Source organism: Chrysochloris asiatica, unplaced genomic scaffold, assembly GCF_000296735.1.
Source record: "Chrysochloris asiatica unplaced genomic scaffold, ChrAsi1.0 scaffold00001, whole genome shotgun sequence".
In the NCBI taxonomy this organism is placed as follows: domain Eukaryota; kingdom Metazoa; phylum Chordata; class Mammalia; order Afrosoricida; family Chrysochloridae; genus Chrysochloris; species Chrysochloris asiatica.
The window spans coordinates 49182772-49205538 of NW_006408519.1; the positions used below are offsets into that span (position 1 = coordinate 49182772).

Sequence of the window (22767 nt, forward strand, 5' to 3'; positions counted from 1 at the left end):
ATCTGAAACCTGTCCACCATAGGTGACCCTGCTGGTATTTAAAATACCAGTGGCATAGCTTTCAGAATCTCAGCAACTCACAAGCCACCACAGTATGACAAGCTGACAGACGAGTGGTGGGGCCTATCATAGTATAGACAATACGTCAGGAAGGCCTTCCTTACTGCTGTAAAGATTACAACCCAGGAGACCCTATCGGGCAGCTCTCCTCTGTCACATGGCGTTGGTACGTATCGAAATCGATATAACAGGACAGAAGACAAGGTGAAAGCTTTTTTCAAGTGACAGTTAGCTTACCTGCTTGCCGGGAGAGCGCTGACGCGTGTGAAAAACACAGACGGCTCAACTTCTACATGCAGGCCCAGGGAGAGGGTCCGGTAATAGCCTTCCACGTGGCCTGGGCCTCCGGAGTATTTGAAATTTAGGACTGCTTCCAGAGTCTACAAAGAGAAAGTGATAAGTTCATCTTCACTAAGGGGGTCACAGCATTGCTCCCCGGAGACCAGCACGTGACCCAGGAAGTGAAGATCAGCCCCACAGAGATGCCTCTTAGCCTCTGGCAGCTCCCACCCTGTCTCCAACCCTTGCACTGGCTTTTCTCTGGCACCCGGATATCTTCCCCAGCAATTCTCAGCCTGGAGGCATGAATACAAAGGACTTCAAACCTGTGGCCTGCAGTTGGATGGAAGATTGTAGAGAGACACAATGTCGATCCATAAAGGAGCAGGTGCAGTGGGGCTGCCTGCTGCTGCCAAGGGTTGTCAAGTCGGTTCTGACTCACAGTGACCCTATGTAGGGTTTCCAAGGGCTGGATGATGGGTTTGAACCACTAATCTTGTGGTTAGCACTCCAGAGCTTATCCTACAGTGCCAAGTCAGGACTCCGTGACTTCCTGGTAGTGGTGAGTTAAAGCTGGGGAGCTACAACCCCATGCCATTCCCTTGAGCCCCTTAGAACGACAAGGACACGGGGTGATAGAAAGCCAGTGCTCCAAAGAGGGTCGTGCACTGCAAAGACGGGCAAGGTGTGAGCACCTGGTCCCCAGAGGCAGTCCCAACCTGAGGAGACACTGGAGCAAATGGGAAGTTTTGGGACAGGTGTCGACCAACTGTGGTCCACAGACCAAATTCCCCCCACAGCCTAACTGTGTCTGGTCTGAGAGCTAAGAATGCTTTTACGTATCAAGAAGGTTGTAAAACAAAAACAAAGATGGTGCCTGGAATCCCTAAAATATTGACTAAGAGGTCCTTTATAGAAAAAATGTGCCACTCAATTTTCAGCCAAACAGCAGTCAGGTCTGTAAAGTGGAGTTACTCTGGGGAGGTTCTCACTTCTTAGAGAAGTCCTGGAGTGACACTGTAGGATAAGCGCTTCACTGCTAACCTCAAGATCAATGGTTCAAACCCAGCAGACGCTCCTCAGAAACCCTATAGAGAAAAAAACCCCAACTGACTCGATGGCACCAACCAGTGGAGATCAAAGGGCCCGGGAAGGGTTAGGACAGAGGGCACCGTGGAGCTGAGAAACATAGGGAGGAAATGGAATGGGTGATGTTAGATGGTAGGGATGGCAGCACAGGACACGAGACAAAGTGAGTATGAACTGCTAAAGGCAACAGTGATGTTCCCTACAAACCTTCACCCAAATCACATTCAAAAGTTCTCATTTAAAAAGCAAACAAAATACAAAACCAGTTGGCTAAAAAACACCTCTTATTAGACTGTACAGGAATAAGCCGCGGTAACCTTGGATTCGGCAGTGGCATCACAGCTGTGGCACCATGAACGCAGGAACAGAGGCAACAGTGGAAGAAGGCCCTGGTGGGACCCCGAGGAGAGAGGAACTTCTGGAAGAAGGGCTAAGCACGTGCTCATGGCATTCGGCAGTGACAAGTACTGAACCACAAGGTCAGAGGCTGAGACAAGAGAAAGATGAGGCTTTCTGCTCCACCCAAGATTTAAAAGCCTGGGAAACCCTATACAGGGTCTCTATGAGTAGGAACCAATTTGATGGCACTGCTCCCATAAAGACTGCAGTCTCAGAAGCCCTATCAGGTCGCTGTGGGTCAGTATGGACTTCACAGCAGTGTACTACTAGTTACTGGTTAGGTCCCTGAGGAGCGGTAGTATGGGGGTGGGGTTGAAAGCAGAGCACAAGGTGGGAGATGCAGGCCTGCACACAGCGCCTTGTCGGGGCCTCATGACCAGGTGTCCAAGGTGCAGACCGAAGGCCTGTCACCTGGTCCCTGCCCGGTAAAGCCTACCAGGAGAGTCCTGCCTCCCGCCCGGCTGACAGCAGCTTTCCTGTTGCTGAGCGGTTTCTCCTCTCCAGTGGCTAGGCAGCCTCAGACTTGTTTAAATGACAGCAGTCTGTGCATGCAATCAGACAGAGGGCACACTAAAAAAGTGACTTTCCTCTGGGAAGGCCAGACGACAGAGACCCCAGGAGACATGCACGGTGGCGTGGCACAGAAAACGCAGAACTACAGCTTCACCACTCGCTGTCTCAGATCCTCAACTGCCCAGTGGGGTAACGCCTACTCTTCCCAGATGTTTCATGTAGTCATTGTTGGTGCTACCTGCTGCTGAACAGCCCCCAACTCAGGGGGCACCACCCAACTTTATCCTGTGGCACCACATGATGGGCTGAGGACAGAACCTCTGTCACCCGGAGGACTTTCACTGCTGGTGTGTCACCCGGAGTGTTTCACTGGCTGACGTGTCACCCACAGGGTTCCCACTGGCTGCTCTGTTACCCGAAGGGTTCCCACTGGCTGCTCTGTTACTTGGAGGGTTTTACTGGCTGGGCTTTTGGAAGGCGACCACTAGGTCTTTCTTCCTACTCCATCTTAGTCTGCAAGCCCCACCAAACCCTGTTCTGCACCACGGCAACAATGTGAGCGTCTACTGACAGACAGCTGAGACTGTGCATGCAGTGCGCTGGTCAAGAAGAGAGGGCAGACCTCCTGTATGAAAGACAGGATTTCTAACATGTAGCCACCGGACTGCTGGTATTCTGACAGACCGTCGAAGCAGTTCTGACTCATAGCAACCCTGGATAGGGGTTTCTGAGGAGTGGCAGGTGGGTTTGATCCACCAACCTTGAACACCAGACTTTGTTGTTGTTGTTGCTGTTCTGTGCTGTCGAGTCAGTTCCGACTCATGGCAACCCTGTACAGGGTTCAGTGAGGATGGCATGAAAAAAGGTGGCAGTAAACCCCTTTCTTCTTCTGAAACCTCACCCACTGCTACTCCAGGGCAAAGTGGTGCAGAGTGCGAAGAGATGAGTTGTAGTCCCATTTTAAGACATTATTGTTCCTACCCCACTCCTCTATAGCCTCCCCCTCCACACACCCCAGGGGCCCAGACTACATGCTTACTGGCTCTCTTCAAGGTTTGCATTTCCACAAACATCGTCACCTATTTCTGCTCCGTGACCCAGAGGAAGCCACTCCTCCAACTAGCCTTCTGGAACTCCTCACGCAAAGAGGTTCCATGAAATACACGTGACTTGCAAGTCACCAAAACCCCTCATTTCCCACTCACCCTTTCCCACTGTTCCACCATCTCAAAATGATCGCCTGCTTCCTGGGAACCTAGGCTACATTTCCTGAGCCTCCCCCCACCTCCACGGTCATCACAAAAGAGAAGATTAAAACCTCTCTGTACAGACTTTCTGACTCCACTGACTTGTATTAAGTTGTTGCCGATTTACCGCCTGAATTGAGGTTCCATTCATTCTTACTCTCTACCAATTCCTCTGAGCACCTTCAGGGGACTAAGTTCTATGCTTAGAACATGAGGAATACGATGCGGCCCCTGGTCTCAGGCAGCTCAGTCAATGTTGAGTGAATGAACCCCACACATGTGTAGTTTTCCACCAACTGCTAGCAGCGTGGTGAAGGAAATGAAGAGGCATTCAGCAATGGCCTTGAAAAGCCGCAGTCTGTGAAGTGAACAAGCCCCCTGACTTTTCTTGGCTGCTTCCGACAGGGACACGGTGGAAATCCCGGGTAAATGAGCAGAAACAACACAGGAGGCACATGACTGTCAAGTACCATCTAACAACAAAGAGAGTCCGCTTTCGTCCTCTTAGAAGTGGCTGTTTCTTTATTCTGCAGAGAACCAAGGAAAAGATGCAATTGCGGAGAAACCTATCTGTCTAATCTGTGAAAATCAAGCACAGAAAATATTTTGTGGAGTGATTGGATCTCTTTATGGCCTTTTTCTCCTTGATTAAAAAGAAAGAAAGGAAAAGCTTCCTTTCCCCAGTAAAATTAGACTGTTTTAATAAAATCATAAAAGTAGGCTGGGAAGGCAACAACACAGAACACAGTTCAAGTTCTTTTTCACCCAAAATGTCACAAGAAGCAAAGACAGATCTGTCTGAAGACTTGCCCTTCTGAAAGCCTTTCACAGTCTTGCTGTTGAGAGAAGGTTGCAACAAAAATCCGAATAGGTAAACGTCTAAAGAAAACAGAAATTATTTTTCTTGGAACACAACAACTTCTTATTAAAGCTACAATGATATCATGATAGAAACCATAGGTGGTTTGATGATAGTGTGGGACAACAGACATGCATGTCTGAGAGAGGGTAAACACATGATATAAGCTTTAGAGTCACCCAGAATTTCAGCTGGGGGCAAATTCTAGAGGCTGTTGCCAAAAGGCAGGGGGCAGGGGTAGGGGCACACGCAGAGGGGGGCAGTCTTGCACTGAGAAGAGGACAGAGCCCCGGAAAGCCCAGGCAGTGAGATGACACAGGAGGACAACTGGACTGAAGAGGACTGTTAAACAGAGAAGTGACCCGCAACATCCTGAGACTCAGGATGAATATCAATCTTCACATGTTGTTGTTGTTGTTGTTGTTAGGTGCCATCGAGGTGGCACCGACTCATAGCGACCCTATGCACAACAGACTGAAACACTTCCCGATCCTGGGCCAACCTCACCATTATTGCCACGCTTAAGTCCATCGATGCTGCCACTTGGCCAATCCATCTTGTTGGGGGGTCTTCCTCTTTTTCTCTGACCCTCCACCTTACCAAACATGATATCCTTCTCCAGTGACTGGTCCCTCCTGACAATATATCCAAAGTATGAGAGACAAAGTTTGGCCATCCTGGCCTCCAAGGAGCACTCTGGCTGCACTTCTTCCAACACAGATCTGTTGGTTCTTTTGGCAGCCCATGGCACTTTCCATATTCTCCTCCAACACCATAACTCAAAAGCATCAATTCTTCTATGATATAAAATGTTGTTAAGTACCCTCAAGTCCGTTTCAACTTTTTTTCTTTTTTAAAGTTTTTATGGTGAATTGAGTGATAGTTTACATGGGAGAACAACAGTTTACACTCATCGTTTCATTGCAATGATTACAATCTGCTCCATGTATCACTATTCAACAGTATTTTCTTCTAGTCCCTCTGTTTTTTGGGGCTTGGGGGGGTTTCTACACAAAAACATTCAATAATCTATTATCATTTAAACAACGAAAGGGCACATTCTGGAAGCCTGCCTCCTGGCTGCCAACTCTCAGTCCCTCTCTTCCCATGAATCTAGAGTCCTCAGCTGGTCCCTCTCTCCATGTCCCCATCTCTGCCTCCATCTCTGCCTCCATCTCTGGTGTCGCTGCTTCTCTGGATAGGGTCCCACATTCCGCTCATGCTCTTCTCCCCTGATGGTCCTAGGGTCCTCTGTTCCTGGACGTAAGTTTAACTATGTCCCCCTTTTTTGTTACAAAACTTCTACCTTTACAGTTGTGACAGTCGCAATTAGTCATGATAACAATTACTCATGACTGAATCATAAGAATCTTATCCTCATCTCTTTTCATCTGACCTGTCTAGACAAGATGAAAACTATTCAGTGGGGACTCTACCTTCCCACACACACTCTTAAATTAAACTGCCTCTTGAAACCTCGTAAGCCAGTCACTTCATGCCTTTATCATCCCCTCATTTTAGGTAGCCAATGTCTAAGGTGCACATCCCTATCTACCCTGTATACAGAGGGGATAGGATTGATACTTGATGTGAAGACCCCTTCCCTCTCAGTTGGTATTATGAGCTACTACACCCATAAGTATAGGTCAAGTTCATCAAGTTGTAGCAATTGACACTTGTTTCCTTTATCAAAAATTGTTTGTTTTTTTAATCTTCCTCTAGTCAAGTTCTGATCATCAAACCATCAAAGCTGGGTCGAATGGGTACTATCTGCAAGTTTGGGTGTTCTTGTGCATCTCCCCTCACTTTATATCACCTGGATGATTTACTCTCAGCTCTAGCCCTCCATGGCTGTGTCCTTGTCCATGGGCTCAGAGTCCCAAGGTCTCACCACACTTTGGACCAACCAGCCCTTCCTCTTCTCTCTCTCATCTCCAGGTGGATGGGGAGTCCCTTTCAACTTATAGCAACCCTACAGAGGGTTTCCACAGAGCAGCTGGTGGGTTTGAACAGCTTACCCAACAGTGCTGAGTAAGGTGAAATATCAAAGCCAGACAAAAACAACTGCCAGGAAAAAGCAATGTCAGGATCTGAAAGCAGACAACCCACAGAGCTCCAGTGGGCTGAAAACCATGCCAGTCTCCAGTAGCCAAGCGAGGCGGGGGTGGGGGGAGCCTCAATGGACACCTGAAAAGTCATTCTAGAAGGGCCACGATTTAGTACAAAAACGAAATTTATCTCAAAGCAAAAGCTACTCTAGACACGCTTTTAAAAACTTTAAGGGACCAAGATGACCCTGGCTAGGACAAAGGCAAACAGTCTTTAAAGGAATATAACAAAATCCAGATTCTCAAATACAGAACATTTACAATGTCCACCAACAAATAAAAAATCACTACACAAATGAGAAGCTGGAAAAGTTGACCAATAAAAAGATGATCTAGGAATGACACCCCGGCTAGAAACAGAAATTGTCACACCAGGTTTGAAAAAAAACAAAACAAAACTGACTACAAGGAAAGCAACAATACCAGGCAGTCAAAGTGACGGTTTAATATCAGACAACTGGACTTCACGCTAGAGACTCTACCACCGATAAAGCAGGGCAGCTCATAACGTGATTTAATCTGATGGCAATGACGTAAGAGTACATGAGGCCCACGCAGACCCCGCAGCAAGGACAAACAGATTCCAACACCACTGTGCCATGGCAGTCCTGGGGGGGTGCTGTAGGATAAGCAGTGGACTGTGAACCCCAAGGTCAGTGGTTCAAATCCACCAGTCACTCCTCAGAAACCCTATGCAGGGTCGCATGGGATAAGCGCTCAATTGCTGACCAATAGGTCAGCCGTTCAAACCCAGAAGCCACTCTCAGAAAACACTATGTAGGATCAGAACTGACTCATAGGCACACAACAACAAAAACAGTATCCCATGGAAGCAGCAGTCAAGGAATCAAAGGACATACTGCATTGGGCAAATCTACAGCAAACTTAAAATGCCATTTGAAAGACTAAGGTATATCTGACCCAAGCCTGGTATTTTCAGTAGCCACATATGCATGGAAAAGTTGGACAATAAATAAGGAAGACCGTAAAAGAATCGATACATTTTAATTATGGTGTTGGAGAAGAATATTGGAAGTACCATGGACTGCCAGTAAAACAAACCGATCTGTCTTGGAAGAAGTACTGTCAGAATGCTCCTTAGAAGCCAGGAGGGAGAGACTTCATCTTGCATACTTTGGTAGGAGACCAGTCCTTGAAAAATGGCATCATGCTTCGAAAAGTGGAGCATCAGCAAAAAAGAGGAAGACCCCCAACAACATGGGCTGATGGAGTATATGGCAGCAACCATGGGCTCCAACCTAACAACAGTGTTTCCTTTGTTGTGCACAGGGTTGTTACTAGTCAGAACTGACCTGACAGCACTTAACAACAGAAAGACACAAGGCAAATAATAATAACGGTGGAAATAGGAAAATCATTTAAATGGAATGAAAACACACATATCACAATATGTGGTGTGCTGCCAAAGCAGTATTGAAAAGGAAATTCATAGCTTTCAGTGTTCCTGTGAGAAAAGTGGAGTCCTGGGATAGCGTCGTGGGTTAATGTGCTGGACTGCAAAGTCAGTCTGAACCGCAAGATCAGCAGTTCAAGCTCACCAGCTGCTCCTCAGAAACCCTATACAGGGCCGCCATGGGTTGGAACACACTCAACAGCACTCAACAACAACAACAATGAAAAAAGAAGGGTCTAAATTCAATTATCTAAGGTTCAACAGTAATCTTCTACAAAAGATGAAATTAGAGGCAAAGTATGCTGATTGATGAGAGTGGATATTATTAAATTGAAAATGATCAAATAATGGAGAAAATACATTAAACTAAAAAGCTTGTTCCTTAAGATGCCAATATATTTTGTTCTGTATGAGACCACGATTATACAAAATCAAGAAAAGTTTATATCTCTCTCTAACACACACACACATACACACACAAGCACACAAAGGCACAAATATCAATACATTTTATAATACTCTGTGTCGGGCTGGCTGAGATCAGAAGAAACAACACAAAAAGGATCATAAAGGAACTGCATAATCACTTTGGAGTCTTGGTGTGGCACTGTTGGATAAGCACTAGACCACAACGTCAGTTTGAACCACAAGGTTGACAGTCCAAATCCACCCGTTGCTCCTTGGAAACCCTATACAGGGTCACCATGAATCGGAAGCAACTCAACAGCACCTAGTAACAACAACATAAGCAATTTTGAGGCAGCAGATTCAACAATAAAATAGAAAGATTGCCAAAGTGTATCAAGAAGGAACAGAAACCCTGAAGACACCTATGCTAACCTAAGACATTGGATCATAATTTAAAACATTCTCCAAAACGACACTCCAGGTCCATATGGGTGCTCTCTGAATTCAATCAAACATTTCTGCTGTAGCTAATGCCAACGTCACACTAATTTTTTCATCAAAGTTAGTGGGAGGGAGAAAACAGAAAAAGGGAGAATCCCACCCAATCTCTTTATAAAACCAGCATCCATCACTCAAGTGTCAAAACCAGGTAGAGTTTACAGGAAAAGAAAACCGCAGAGCTCATAAATTTAAATAGGAAAATCCTCAACAAATATTAGCGACTTGCTGGTGGGACTGTAAAATGGTGTGGCTCTGAGGAAAACGGTACAGAGCTTTCTCAGAAGGTTGGAAACAGAAATACCGTGTGACCCGGAAATGTCTCTACTGGTAGCGTGTTGTGGAAGTGCCGTCACGTTCCGACTCATGGTGACCCTGTATCAGGTTTCCAAAGAGCTGCTGGTGGGTTTGAACTTCCAACCTTGTGGTTCAAATGGACCTTGTGGTCCAGTGCTTTCTTTTACAGCGTCACACCAGACCATAGCCTCAAGAAAGAAGAGCCATACCACAAAGGGTAAATAGAGCACACCCATGGTTTTTTGCAGGATTATTCATAACAGTAAAAAGATGGAGACAGCCTCTATGCCCATCAGCAGGGGAGCGGTTGAACAAACTTTGGTACACACACCCAGTGGAACAGTATGCAACACTGAAGAATAATGACGAATTTGCAAAACACGGGCTAACACGGAGGACACTGGAGGACAGTAGGCGGAGTGAAATTAGTCGGCCCACTACTGTGGGAAGTTCAGAAAAGGTTTCATTCTGTAACAAACATTCCGTGATGGGGACCAGGGTGGGAGGAAAGGAGAATTATTCACTGGATGGGGTGTAGACAAGTGCTAACTTGGGCAATGGGAAAGGCGATTAAAACGGGGGGAAAATCCACATTTATAGTGTATAAGTATATTTATGATAAGGTGGTGGTGTGCAGTGGAGTTGGTTCCCACTCACAGTGACACTGTGGAGGGTTTCCAAGGCTGCAAATTTTTACAGGAGCAGAAAGCCTCATCTTTCTCCCATGGCACAGCTAGTAGTTCTGAACTGCTGACCTTGAGGTTCGCAGCCCAAAGTGTAACCACACACTACTAAAGCTCCTTCATCTATGATATGTTGTTGATGATGATGATATAGTGATAGTAAATAAAGCAAACTGCAAATTGAAGTATATAATATGATGAAAACGAAGAAAAAATCCTGCATCAGGATTCTGTTGCTGGAACTGTTAAAAAGATACACAGACAGGCACACAGACAGACAGATTGGTTGACAGATGAGTAACTTGAAAACAAAAATCCAGAAAACGTATAATCCACCATGAGCAACTACATTTTAGCTCCACAGTGAAAGGTGGCTAACCACTGAAAATCAGCCAAATGTGTTTCTTCTCCACAGTAACATTTGTTTTGGTTAAGTGTTGTCCAGTCAGTTCCAACTCAGAGCAACACTGCATAGGGTTTCCGAGGAGTGGCTGTGGGGTTTGAACCACCAACCACATGGTTGGTGGTGCAATGCTTATCCTGCAGCGCCACACCAGGACTCTGGTAGGAATATAAAATAGTACAGTCGCTTTGGAAAAGAACTAGGCAATTTCTCATAAACTTAAACATGCAATTAACATATTACCCAACAATTTCACTCTCAGCATTTATCCAAGAAAAATAAACACATATGTCCATAGAAAGACAGTTTTATAAGTGCCCACAAAAACTGGATTCATAATCTAAGTGTCCAACAGCAGGCGAGAGGGTGAATAAATGGTAGTTTATCCATAAAATGGACTAGTACCGGGCAACAGCGAGACAATCTGAGCAACGTGGAGAAATCCCAAACACATGACTCTGCGTGGAAATGTCAGACACGGAAGGGTGTAACGAGAAGCTAGCAAAGACAAAACATATCTTTTGTTAGCAAAACGCTGACCAATAGTTTCTTGAGGTAGCAATAGGAGAAGTCAGGGAAACTTTGGGGAGTGATAAAAATACTCCACATCTTCACGCCGGCAGTGATGGGATGCTTATACACATCACACATCTGTCAGAACTCACCAAACTGGACCCATTAACGAGGTTGCATTTTACACCATGCAAATTACACTTAATGAAGCTGATTTTAAAAACAGGCGGCATAGCTTATAAACACAGAGGGAAACCATTCCAGAGATAATATGGGTGCACTGACGTGAGGACTGGGGTGGAGCCTCAGAAGAGGTGTCAGGTGGAGACTCGGCCTTCGCAGGTTCCGCACCAGAAATAATAGAAGCCAGACAACTATGAACCTTCATGTGCTCGCAGGATCACCATTTGTACAGTGCAAGTGTTGTAGCAGATACCGTCTGAGATTCATGTCAACTCCTGAATGCAATTTATTATAATCTAATGTGCAGGGACATTACTGGTAGCATAGTGGTTACAAATCGAGCTGCTAATCTCAAAGTCAGCAGTTCAAAACTACCAGCTCTTCCGCGGGAGAAAGACGAGGCGTTCTGCTCCCGTAAAGATTTACAGCCTCGGAAACCCTGTGCAGGGTCGCTATGGGTTGGACTCCACAGCACAGAACAACAATATTGCATGGAGTCCTGGTGGGATGCTGTAGGATAAGCACTCAACCATAAGGTCAGTTTGAATCACAAGGTCATCAGTTCAAACTCACCAGCCGTACCTCGGAAACCCTACATAGGGTTGCTACCGACTCGATGGCACACCACCACTGCCAGCTATGTTGCCTGACTTCTGATCTAACTAAGATGATCACCTTCATATGTGTGGATATCTGTAATTTTTAAAGACTCCACTCAGACCTCTCCCACTACAGTTTCCTTCTGCGCCATTCCTGTAGGATAACGTAAGATTCTGAACTGTGGTGAGTCCCACTTAGTAGGTCAAAGGTTCAAGGTCAGAGGTCCTGGCTGGGCTCCTTCTTCAAGATTAGGCCTCTTATGGTTTATTTAAGGTCAATGAATCAGAGAAATGAAAGCCACACTTTCCAGTTAATTAGCACTTTTGGCCAAAGTCTTTTTTCTGTTTTAATTATGCCTTGAAGATGTCAAGTAACTACAAATTAAAATGCGGGACTGGATCTGCTCAACACCAGCCATCAAAACAGGTCCTACTCGAGAGGCCCCGAGGAGCCATGGTGGCTGAGTGTGGATGGGAAAGTAGGCCCAGATGGAGGGAGTATGAGCAACGGGCTTTCACAAAAGACCAAGCCCAAAGTCTGGTGGTAGGGATCAAGGAAGGCAGAGGGTCGGAGAGTCAGGTGCCAGGTGGGATCTTAGACCACCTGTCTAAATGTCTGGCTAATGCACAGAATGACTTGGAAGGGCTCCCCATTCCCTAATTGGTTATTCTCAGATCCCCTCTCCTGAGACGCCACCCCAGTGTCTCCAAGGAAACTCAGTCACTCTCGAAGATGTGCCTGCATGTTTTTATCTCTACTGGTTGGTGACTGAGTGCCACCGAGTCGGTTCTGACTCTGGGTTTCCGAGATCATCAATCTTTATGGAGGCAGGAAGCCACATCTTTCTGCCTTGGAGCGGCTGGTAGATCTGAACTGCTGACCTTGCAGTTAGCAGCCCAGTTTGTAACCCACTATGCTACCTGGATTCTACTCGAGCATTCATTTGAAGAGTTATGGTGGTGCGGAGGTTAAGCGCTCAGCTTCTAACTGAAAGGTCTGTGGTTCAAACCCACCAACCACTCTGGGGGACAAAAGACCCCCAGAGGTGATCTGTAAAGACTGCGCGCTCTGTTCCAGACCACCCCAAACAGAGTCACACACACTTCTTCTTACTTTGGTCTTTCTGTACACATAAAAAATTACATTTACATTAGGCCATAGCCTATGAGGAGTTTTGATGTGGCACTGCAGGATTAGCACTGCACTGCTAACCCCAAAGCTGGCTGTTCAAACCCACCAGCCGCTCCTTGGAAACCCTATGTAATTAGGATCCACTAACTAGGTATCATTAACCTCATATGCATGGGAAAGCTGGACAGTGAGTAAGGAAGACCGTAGAAGAACTGGTGCTTTTGAGTTATGGTGCTGGAGGAGAATATTGAAAGTGCCATGGGCTGCCAAAAGAACCAACAGAGCCGTTTTAGAAGAAGTACAGCCAGAGTGCTCCTTGGAGGACAAGATGGCCAAATTTCGTCTCTCATACTTCAGACATATTGTCAGGAGGGACCAGTCATTGGAGAAGGATATCATGTTTGGTAAGGTGGAGGGTTAGAGAAAAAGAGGGAGATCCCCAACAAGATGGACTGGCAAAGAGGCAGAATCAATGGACTCAAGTGTGGCAACAGTAGTTAGGTTGGCCCAGGATCGGGCAGTGTTTTGTTCTGCTGTGCATAAGGTCGCTATGGGTCGGTACCGACTCGATGGCACCTAACAATAACTACGACAACAACAACTGGGTATCAGACCGCATCTTCATGCTAGATCTCAGAGAGAGAAGCAAACTAGACTCCTAGCGTACGCAAAATGGGCTTTGGTAGCACAGTGGGCTAAGTGTTGGGCTGATAACTGCAAGGTCAATAGTTCAAACCCAACAGCCGCTCTGTGGGAGAAAGCTGAAGCCATCTAGGAAACCCTGGGGGTACCGCTGTACTCTGACCTAGCGGGTGACTGAGTCTGATCAAGCCAGTTTGGGGCTTACCACGTGCCAGGCACCCTGAATGGTGTTTCAGAGATGCTGACACTCTATCACGTGTTAAACACTGCCTTCTTGAGCACGAGACAATTAGTATGTGCTCTGTCCACACTGTCTTCGTTTGGAGACACTATGGCCATACTTTGTGGCATGTTAAATACTCTGCCTCTTGAACACTAGACAAGTTACTTGGGAACCAGCCAGCAGCAAGCTTCTGACTTCTGGGAAGAAACGGCATCTTCTCTAGGGCCTCTGTGATTCGGAGTGCAGCTGAAGGGTGGATACTGAGGTATGGGAACCACAGCAACAGCATCAAACGTAGCAGACACTGAGGGCGACAGATGCCAGTGAGCAGCCAGCTCGTGCCGGCCGCTGTGCTAGAGCCGACACCCTGCCCCCTGCTCAGGACTCACCCCATCCTGGCCAAGGGGAGGCCCTGGATAGAAGCTGGTGCTCGGTGGGGGACTGTGAACAGCTGGCCGAGGGGCGTGAGTGAGCAGGAACCCACGCTCGGTGTCAACTGTGAGCCACTCAAGGTGCCACGACCGGAAGTGCCCGAGCTAGGATGGCCCCGACAGAGGCCATGTGTGAAGGAGGGGTGGGCCTGACAATTGAATGTCCATCTAGGGAGAAGCAGGGTTGCAACGCTCCTCGAAGGGAAGACAGAGAGACTTCAACTCTCTGGTTCTTAGACCACATTATGAGGAGTGACCAGTCCCCAGAGAAGGACATCGTACTTGGTAAAGCAGAGGCTACATGAAAAAGACGACAACAGCTGCCCGCCCCCCCCCCCAGCAAGATGGACTGACACAGTGGTGACAACAATGGCCTCACACCTAGTTGTGAGGTGGGGGCAGGACCCAGCAGGGTCTCCCTTTGCTGCACAGGGTCACTATTATTCGGAGCCAATGAGATGGAATGTAACAACCATGCATTTGTCACCAAGCACTTCCTTCAGTCTGGCAGGAGCCAAACAGGCCAAGAGCAAACCTCACCACCTCACTCGGACAGAACGCACACTGCTCTCAAAAAGCCCCCGCCCTATGGAGAAAAGCCAGGTCATGAACCAGCAGTAAGGCGGGTGACAGGGGGTGACAAGGTGTGAAGCAAGTCACAGGTGGGAGGCGAGGGGTTGGTGCAGGGAAAGCACTTGGGGAAGATGGTCTGTGAGGTGAAGATGCCCTCCATTCGTCTATAGGGGAACCCTAAGTGGGGCCACACCAATGCATTCTGGGAATAACCAGCATGGCGGACATAGCCAACCTCCCAGAGACAGTGAGGACTTCAGCCTTTACTCCCACTGAGGTGGGAAGCTATTGAAGGTTTTCAGCAGAGACAGCATTGGAATATTGCAATATGGGCACTGAATTGTGGGGGACGAGACCAGCAAGGGGGCGACCAGTCAGACAAATGCATCACCCAAAGGAGGCATGCTGGTGATTGGTGCTGGTGTGGCCGTGGACCTGCAGGAACTCTGAGGTCACAGCCATCAGACTAAACTCCCGTCCTGGATGCTGGGGGAGAAGGAAAACGGGAGTTGAGAGGGTTTAGAGAGATTTGGTTGCAGAAACAACTAAAATGCCAAATACTTTTTGATTCAAAACCTGTACTTTGCTCATTACACCCTGGGCTGTTTGCTGCCTTCCTTCGTGATTTTGTCTCCTGTGTTTTAAAGCAGGACTTAATGCAAGCACACGCGTGCTGGTGGACAGCAAGGGAGGCTCTCAGAACATTCTGCTCCACAGACAACCCCCTTTTGATGTGGTACCAGCCACACCCCCAAGTCCTGACAGTGAAAGTCAAGGTCAATAAATCTGGCTTTCTTAGACACCTGCTCCCTGGGAACCCTTTCAACTCTGGACAAAAGGACACTGTGGCCATCAATGACCCCCTTCAACCATCTCAACTACAGGGTCTACATGGTCCCAATTGATTCTGTCCATGAAAAGTCAAAAGCCTCATTGAGGCTTCAAACAGGAAGTCTGTGAACAATGAGAAACCCATCTCCATCTTCAGGAGCAAGACCCCACCATGTCTATCAGATGGGGTGACGCTGACCCTATCAGTAGCGTCCACTGCTACTTCAGAGACGTGTGAAACACAGGGAGTCACCATTTCCTTCTCCCCCTTCTGTGGCTGTCCCTGGAGAAATAACCAAAAGGAACCACGAAAACACAAAAATGTACCCAAGAACATTAGCACTGCCTAGTCCACCCTCAACTGTCCCCCGAGTCCCCCAGTTAACATTATCCATGACAACCAAAGGCAAGGTGGAAGGCTCATGACCACAGTCCCTACCAACACGGCCTGACAGCCTTGTTCACATGCCATCCCTGCATCCACTGGCAGTGCCAAGGTTGCCGGGGCAGAATCCCCCAAGAAGGTTCTCTGTGTCCCCACCCCAACAAGCAAACCCTGGAGTCTCCTAGGAAGGCACCTTGGCTACACAGAGGCCATGGTCTTCTGCTTTTGATGCTGGGCTGGCACTGCCTTCGATGAAGGCTTTGTCAGTATCATTTACCTGGTAGGAATTTTGCTCCAGCTGTATGGTGGGCCTCGCAGTCTGTACTGACCTCCAAGACCCCGGGCCAGTGACAACGAAAGAGGACAATGAGCCCTCAGCCACAGAGATTTCATGACCTCCAGCACACTGAGAAGTGTCAAGCTTCCACTTCTCAATCTGCCATTAGCTGACCCCTCTTCCTGGGCATGGCGGGGGTCTCTCCAGACTCTCTACTCTGCCTGGCACACTGCTTGGTTGGGGAGGTGCTGGACAAATGCTTACTGAATAAATGAATGAACAAAAGAAAAACCTCCCACACTGATATTCAGGGTTTTCAGATATTTATGGCTTCCTAGCCTCAGGGAGAACAAATCCCTATTACACATGGAAACGTGCTAGTCCTACAGAGGCAATTTGGTTGTATTAATGCACAACTACAAAAGAGGAAATTAGCCCTTGTCTGCTAAATATGCGTTTCTGATTACACTCACCTAAAATGGCTTCAGGAGCCCTGGTAGAGTAATGGGTTACATGTTGAACTATGCACCACAAGGTCTGCAGTTCAAATCCACCAGCAGCTACGCAGGGGAATGATGAGGCTTTCTGTCCGAGTAAAGACTGAAAGCTTGGAAACCCTGTAACAGGGTTGCTATGAGTCAGAACTGACGTGACAACACACCACTGTGAAAAGGGATTTAAAGGAGACCTGGGTTAAAGCTCTCAGCTGCTGACCTCATGGTCATCAGTTCAATCCCACCAGCCGCTCCGAGAGACAAAGACAAGGCAGTCAGTTCCCGTAAAGGTTACAGTCTCTGAAACCCAGTGGGAGGCAGGTTCTCTGTCCTGTTGGGGGTGCGATGAGGTGGAGTCCACTGGATGGCAGTGGGTTCAGTTTAAGAAAAAACCAACATTTCATTGTGAATTGAGAGCTGGTTTCAGAGCAGATTATCAGTTTTACATTCGACAATTGGGTCTGGGTTTCTGGTAAGACGCATTCATTGTAAATGATGTAATGTCCCTAGAGGAGGACTTTGTGTTAGCTGAGGAACAGCATAAGCCAGGGGGAAGCTGAGATCAGGGGACAGTCTGTAAGTTCCCACCAGGGCATCCCGCACAAGTAAGAACCACGGCGCAGCCACGACATTCAGCTCCTGTGTGACCCGAGCCCTCACCTGTGGGCACCCATCACCTCCAAAACTGGAACGGAAAGGAGGGAAGAGACCCTGCCACCCACTTGCTTCCTGACCTTCAGTCTCATCACAGGTACCAAGTGGATGCAGGGTCTAGAGCAGGTGACCAGGGGCCAGCATGCAATGCCCCACCGTACTCAGAGGAGCAGAAAGTCACTGCCCAGTGCCTGGACGGAGTCCTTTACCGGCAGGTGTTTGGAGTCAGTTGTACTTTACCAAACAAAACGAAAAGCAGCAGCAGCAAATCTGAGGTTCTAATTTAATCGTTGGCACAAAGGGGAAGCAGCCGCCTAGAAGACAGAGGGGACAGTTCTACACTGTGACACATGGGGGCGCAATGCGTCCGAGTGGTATCAACAGCAACAACAGTGTCCTAATAGAACTGAATTCCGTTTGATCCACTCTGCCTTTCCAAAGAAGGGCAGGATTTTCACCAGAAGGAAAGAACTGTGGAATTCTGCTCAACTAAAATCAGGGCCTGGGTCTGGATAGGGAAACGGGGTTCACCATGGCATGGCAAACCCACCCTTCTCCACCAAGGGGCACCTGGTTGAGAAGCCAAGTTCTTGCTGGCGAGGGCTGGGGGTGAAAGTCCCTTCTCCCCCTAGAGACTTGGCTGAGTAAACCTGAGGAAACTGTTACTCTTCGGGGACCCCGTCTCCTCATCTGAAAAGGGGATGGGAACACCGCCTTGATAGGGAAGGCAGGAGGCTGCAAGAGGCAACCGGGGCTCACCCCAGACTCTGCTCCATCACAGAACTCTACTCCCTCCAGTCCCCTTGCTGGCTCTGCCAGTACCTAGCCATGTTCCCTGACTCCCGAGGTCTTTCCAAGTCCATAGGTGCACACCCAATGGCTAGAGGGCAGAAGGCCCCAGCAGGAGCCCATGCCGTCCACAGCCTTTGAAGACATTCCCAGTGTTTCTCCTGGACATTACAACCCCCAGGGCACTGTCTGTCACACCACTTCCTGAAGAGCCAGGATGAGACATAGAGCTGGGCCCATGCTGCCAAGTCCCCTGCCCCTTCCTAGCTCACTCTTACTAAGGAAATAAACTAGGACCTGGGTTCAAATCTTGACTTCACAAAGAGCAAGCGAGGGAAAAGTCTCTCCGCACAACAGAAATGTGTACAGGGAAGCCTGGTGGGGTTCCTGTCACACCCACAGTAAACTACTGTTGTCCCAGGTACAGAAATGGCTTCAAGGATGGATTAAGATCATCCCGGCTGGCTGAGGCTGGGTGGTGGCCTGAAGAAAGGCCAGAGGCCTCCAGCAATGGCCAGTCCTCCCCTAGGCGGATCTGCTCAGCCCACCAGGCCACGAGCCCCCATCTCTCCCTGCTCAGCCTGGCAGGCTAGTCAAAGCTGCTAAATATAGCTGCTCGCGCTCCCAGGTGGGGGGTGTGCAACCCAGGCTTAGCCCCTTCCCCGCTTCTGCTCTGCCGCCTCTCTGCACGGTACACACACACGGATGCGCCTCAGTGGAGACCAGCTTTCAGAAACACACACAGAAGCTCAATAAATCCACCGCCAGGGCATGGGGCAGGTCTTACATTTCAGTGTACTAAAAATAGCCCCCATTAGAAGAAGGGAGGCTCAGCTGGTGTCTGGGGAGCTGTGGCCCAGCCACTGAGGGGCCAAGGCAGGTCACCTGCTGCCCAGACAAGAACTGAGAGAAGGAAGACCAAAACAAGGGGTTGTCTTGGGGTGACGGACAGAGAAGACATGCAGATGAGGAAATGAGGAAGGACAGGGATGGAACAGGCTGGTGGGCCCCAATGATACTGCCTGAGCCCCCAGAGGACTGAGTCACGTCACAGGGTGGCCAGCACAGCCCCGAGATGTGAGTACCCAGAGGGTGGCACAGTCTCTTGCTGTACAAGACACTGCCCCAGGGCCACACAGCCGTGAGGAGTGGGCCTGAGACCCCCTCCTAGGTTCCACCACTGCCCGTAAGTGTTAGCAGAAAGCAGAGTCAGACTCTAACAGGGTTCTAGTGATGGGGGGGTGGGGAGGTGAACCCTGTTCACAACCCAGCTGAAGGTTCGGGCAGCAGTCTTCAGCTCCTGCTGATAAAAGAGGAAGGGGACAGTCCTGGTACCCCTGTCTAGGGTTTCCAAGGCTGTAGGGCAAAGGCCAAGTCAGGAAGCAAAGGATGCAACCAAGGACCAGAGCACATGCTGAACAGATAGGGGGTCCGAACCAGAGCCCCAGACAAGGCCCTCGGCAGCCTTTGTGTGAACTGAAAGGGAAACCCCACACGGCAGCCTGGAGATGTTGTGGTTAGGTGCAGCTGACTTGGTTCCAACTCATAATGACCCTGGCCCATGGACAGAAGAACACAGCACTGCCTGGTCCTGAACCGTCTGGGTCATTCCTCTGTGAGCCCATGTTGCTGCTGCCACAGGTCCTGAGCATCCAGCGTGCTCCCCGATCCAGCACGCTCATCACTTCGTCTGGAGACAGAGATTGGACACCACTGGTCTGTGTTACCTCACCAGTGTGCCTGAAACACAACAGAACCTCCGGAAATGTGGGGCAGAAGACAGCAAACCTACGGGGCTGGTGACAGGGCATGCCTCGTGGCTGTATTTCATAGCTACAGGATTCTTAGCATCTGGACCAACTTTCTGGGTTTGCAGAAATGGAACCTGAGGCCTACGCGGCTGTTGTTGTTGACTGCATTGAGTTGGCTCCAGGGCACAGCGGCCTTATGTGTAACACAATAGAACGCTGTCCAGCTCTGAGCCATCTTCCTGGTCACTGGCTAAGTCCATTGTTTTCTAGCGATGGGTCTTTTCTGATGACGTGCCCAAGACTGGTTCATTCTTCTGGCTGACCGAAGAATGACAAGTCCCTGGTTACAAATACCAGACTTGCTCTTGACAGGAACCCTGGCAGCTAGTGGATTACGAACTAGGCTGCTAACTGCAAGGTCAGCAGTTCGAATCTACCAGCTGCTGCATGGGAGAAAGATGAGGCTTTCTGCTCCCATAAAGATTCACAGCCTTGGAAACCCTGGACGGGTCACTAGGGGTCAGAAGTGACTAGGTGGCCCACCACCACCACCACCAGTTGCTCTTCAATGTGATGTTAACTTGTTCTCACCTTGAAACAACTGAACCAGCCCTACTCACAGCAAACCAATAGCTTCCGCAGCACAATCACCTTCACGTCGGCTTTGAAATCAATAAACCAAAACCAACAAATCCACTCCACAGGTACTGAGTCAGTGCCAACTCACAGGACCCTGTAAGACAAGGTAGAACGACCCCATGAGGTCTCAGAGACTGGAAATCTTTGCAGAAACAAACTGCCTTGTCTGTCTCCCATGGAGCAGCTAGTGGGATCAAACCAAAAACCTTTCTGTTAGCAGCTGAGTGCTTTAACCAGAGCACCACCAGGATTCCTTCTTGCCCTAAAGAAAGGCTAAAAGAGCCACAGGCGCACCTGTTCCAACTTACCTACACATTCTACTTAAAGACTCACATAGGATTGTGTCCCATTCACAACCTGGGGACTGCCTGTGTGTTCCGTATTCTTCACCCGCACCACAGTGCGAACGAGTCTGTTCCTCTTCTGACTTCTCTTCCCACTGTCCAGCTTTCACATGAATATAACATGATTGGAAAGACCATGGTTTCGGTCAGACCCAGTTATCCAAGTGACATCTTTGCTTAACACTTTGAACAGGTCCTTGGCAGCAGATCTGCCCAATGCAGATGTCTTGACTGCTGTTTTCACCGACGGGAACCAGAGTGGCAAAGTCAGTTCCCAAGGTCACGTAGCCAATTAAAGACAAGAGAACCCCTGGCTGCAGCCTGCTGGCCCCCTTTACCCTACTGCACAAGGCTGCGAGGACTTCTGACAAGGACAGCCCTGTTATCTGACTGAAAAAATAGATACTCTTTTTCTGGCCTACGTGGAAAATCAATGCGCACCAGATTAGCTTGAGGAAGCGGAATCTCCAAAGGCTACTAGCATTGTAACTGGACTCCTGTTCTTCTAGCAGGTCCTGAAGAAGGCAGAGAAAACAGAATGTCCACTCGTGGCAAAGAAAACCTGTGTCAGAACCTAACACTCACTTCCAGTTGAGGTTCTCACAAAGCCAAACAAAGGGACAGGCCATTTCCTAAGTATGCGTTCTTCACGTTTGCTCAGAAGTCCCTGAAGATGATCTCACGGGCAGCCTGGAGGACAATCCTCATGGCCATCTGACCTCTCTAACTTCCAGTCTCTTGGGTCCACTTGAGGCTGGAGATGAAACTGCCATGTCTACACAGTGCCCGCAACAGGCTTAGTGACACCCTCCTCTTGAACCCTCAAAATAACTTTATGAGGTGACCGTCTTTTAACCCCATGTGCAGCTTGGAACACTTGCCCAATGTCAAGCGGGAGTGCCCGCCTGTTCCGCCATAGCTCAGCCCCAATAGTATGGCGCAAACAGTGGAAGTGATGTGGTAACGCTACTTGGAACGTGCGGAAATGAGCTAAGTGAAGAGTTGGTGATTCCAATCCATCCAGAGGTACCTCTGAACACAGGCTGACAGTCTGCTTCCGGAAAGTTTCATTCTCAAATCCCCTGAGGAGCACAGCTGGGTGCTGATACGTCAGTCGCTGTAAGTTGGAACCAACTCAATGACACCTGGTTGGACAGTGTAAAAAGTTAAGGGTCTGAGCACAGAGCAAGGTGAGCAGGGCCTACTGACCAAGTGCAGATGGACACTGGGATTGGAGTTGGCAGCTGGAAGGTCAGATCTATAGTCACGCTAACCAGGAGCAGCACATCAGGCAGGTTTCCATATCAGGCAGACAAGCATCCTATCAGTCAGTGCTAAGAAATGTTTTCCCCTGGTTCAGTCATGGCTAACAAACAGAAACTGGGAGAGACTGGAATTTACAATAATCAGAATGGGGAACATTATGAGCTGGTGCCCTGCTAGAAACTGACCCCTCTCTCAGAAAACAAGGACAATACACATGTTACACAGTAACCGAACATCCTGACTGGCAGAGTCAGACACAACAGTGCCCAGCTCAAAGATGGAGGCTGGCCCCACTGCTTAGAGTCTGCGGAGGGCTGCACAATGCTGGCCAAGACACAGCCTCCTGCTTCAGGTTCCTCAAAGGGCTCACTACACTTCTTCCAGCTTCAACCCGTACTTTTTTCCATTCTGAGCATCATCCCAGGTGCCCTACACTTTGCAAATGCTGGCCTGTCTGGGTTTCACTTCATTGCCCATGACTGGACTGCTTCACACTGCTTTAAAGCCCTGCTGTCAGCTCCAGGTCAACCCCTTCCAGAGTTTTGTGAACCATGAAAATCAACAGAGACTTCTCTTCGGAGCATTGATCTGAAGCTCCCTTTAGCATTTCTGCTATGGCTGGTCAGTGCTGGGGATTCAGGCTGGAGCGTGGAGGAATGCAGGTGAGACGACACTAAATTCTGGGGAGAGGCCCCTCTGTGCCTGTTACTTCTCACATGTCATTCTTTGTGCTGTTGTTATTGTTAGGACCCTGGGGTCATGGTTATTCCAACAGGCCACCGGG

General features: G+C 48.7%; 1 protein-coding gene across 2 annotated transcripts in view; it reads right to left on the minus strand.

Moving 5' to 3' along the window:
- The window catches only part of TRAPPC9 (trafficking protein particle complex 9), a 585848-nt gene that overhangs the window by 244831 nt on the left and 318250 nt on the right, over positions 1-22767 (minus strand). For both annotated transcript variants that reach the window (XM_006830723.1, XM_006830724.1), the window contains one exon: positions 298-440. In XM_006830723.1, the coding sequence (XP_006830786.1) occupies positions 298-440 (143 nt within the window). The remainder of the gene's footprint in view (positions 1-297; positions 441-22767) is intronic.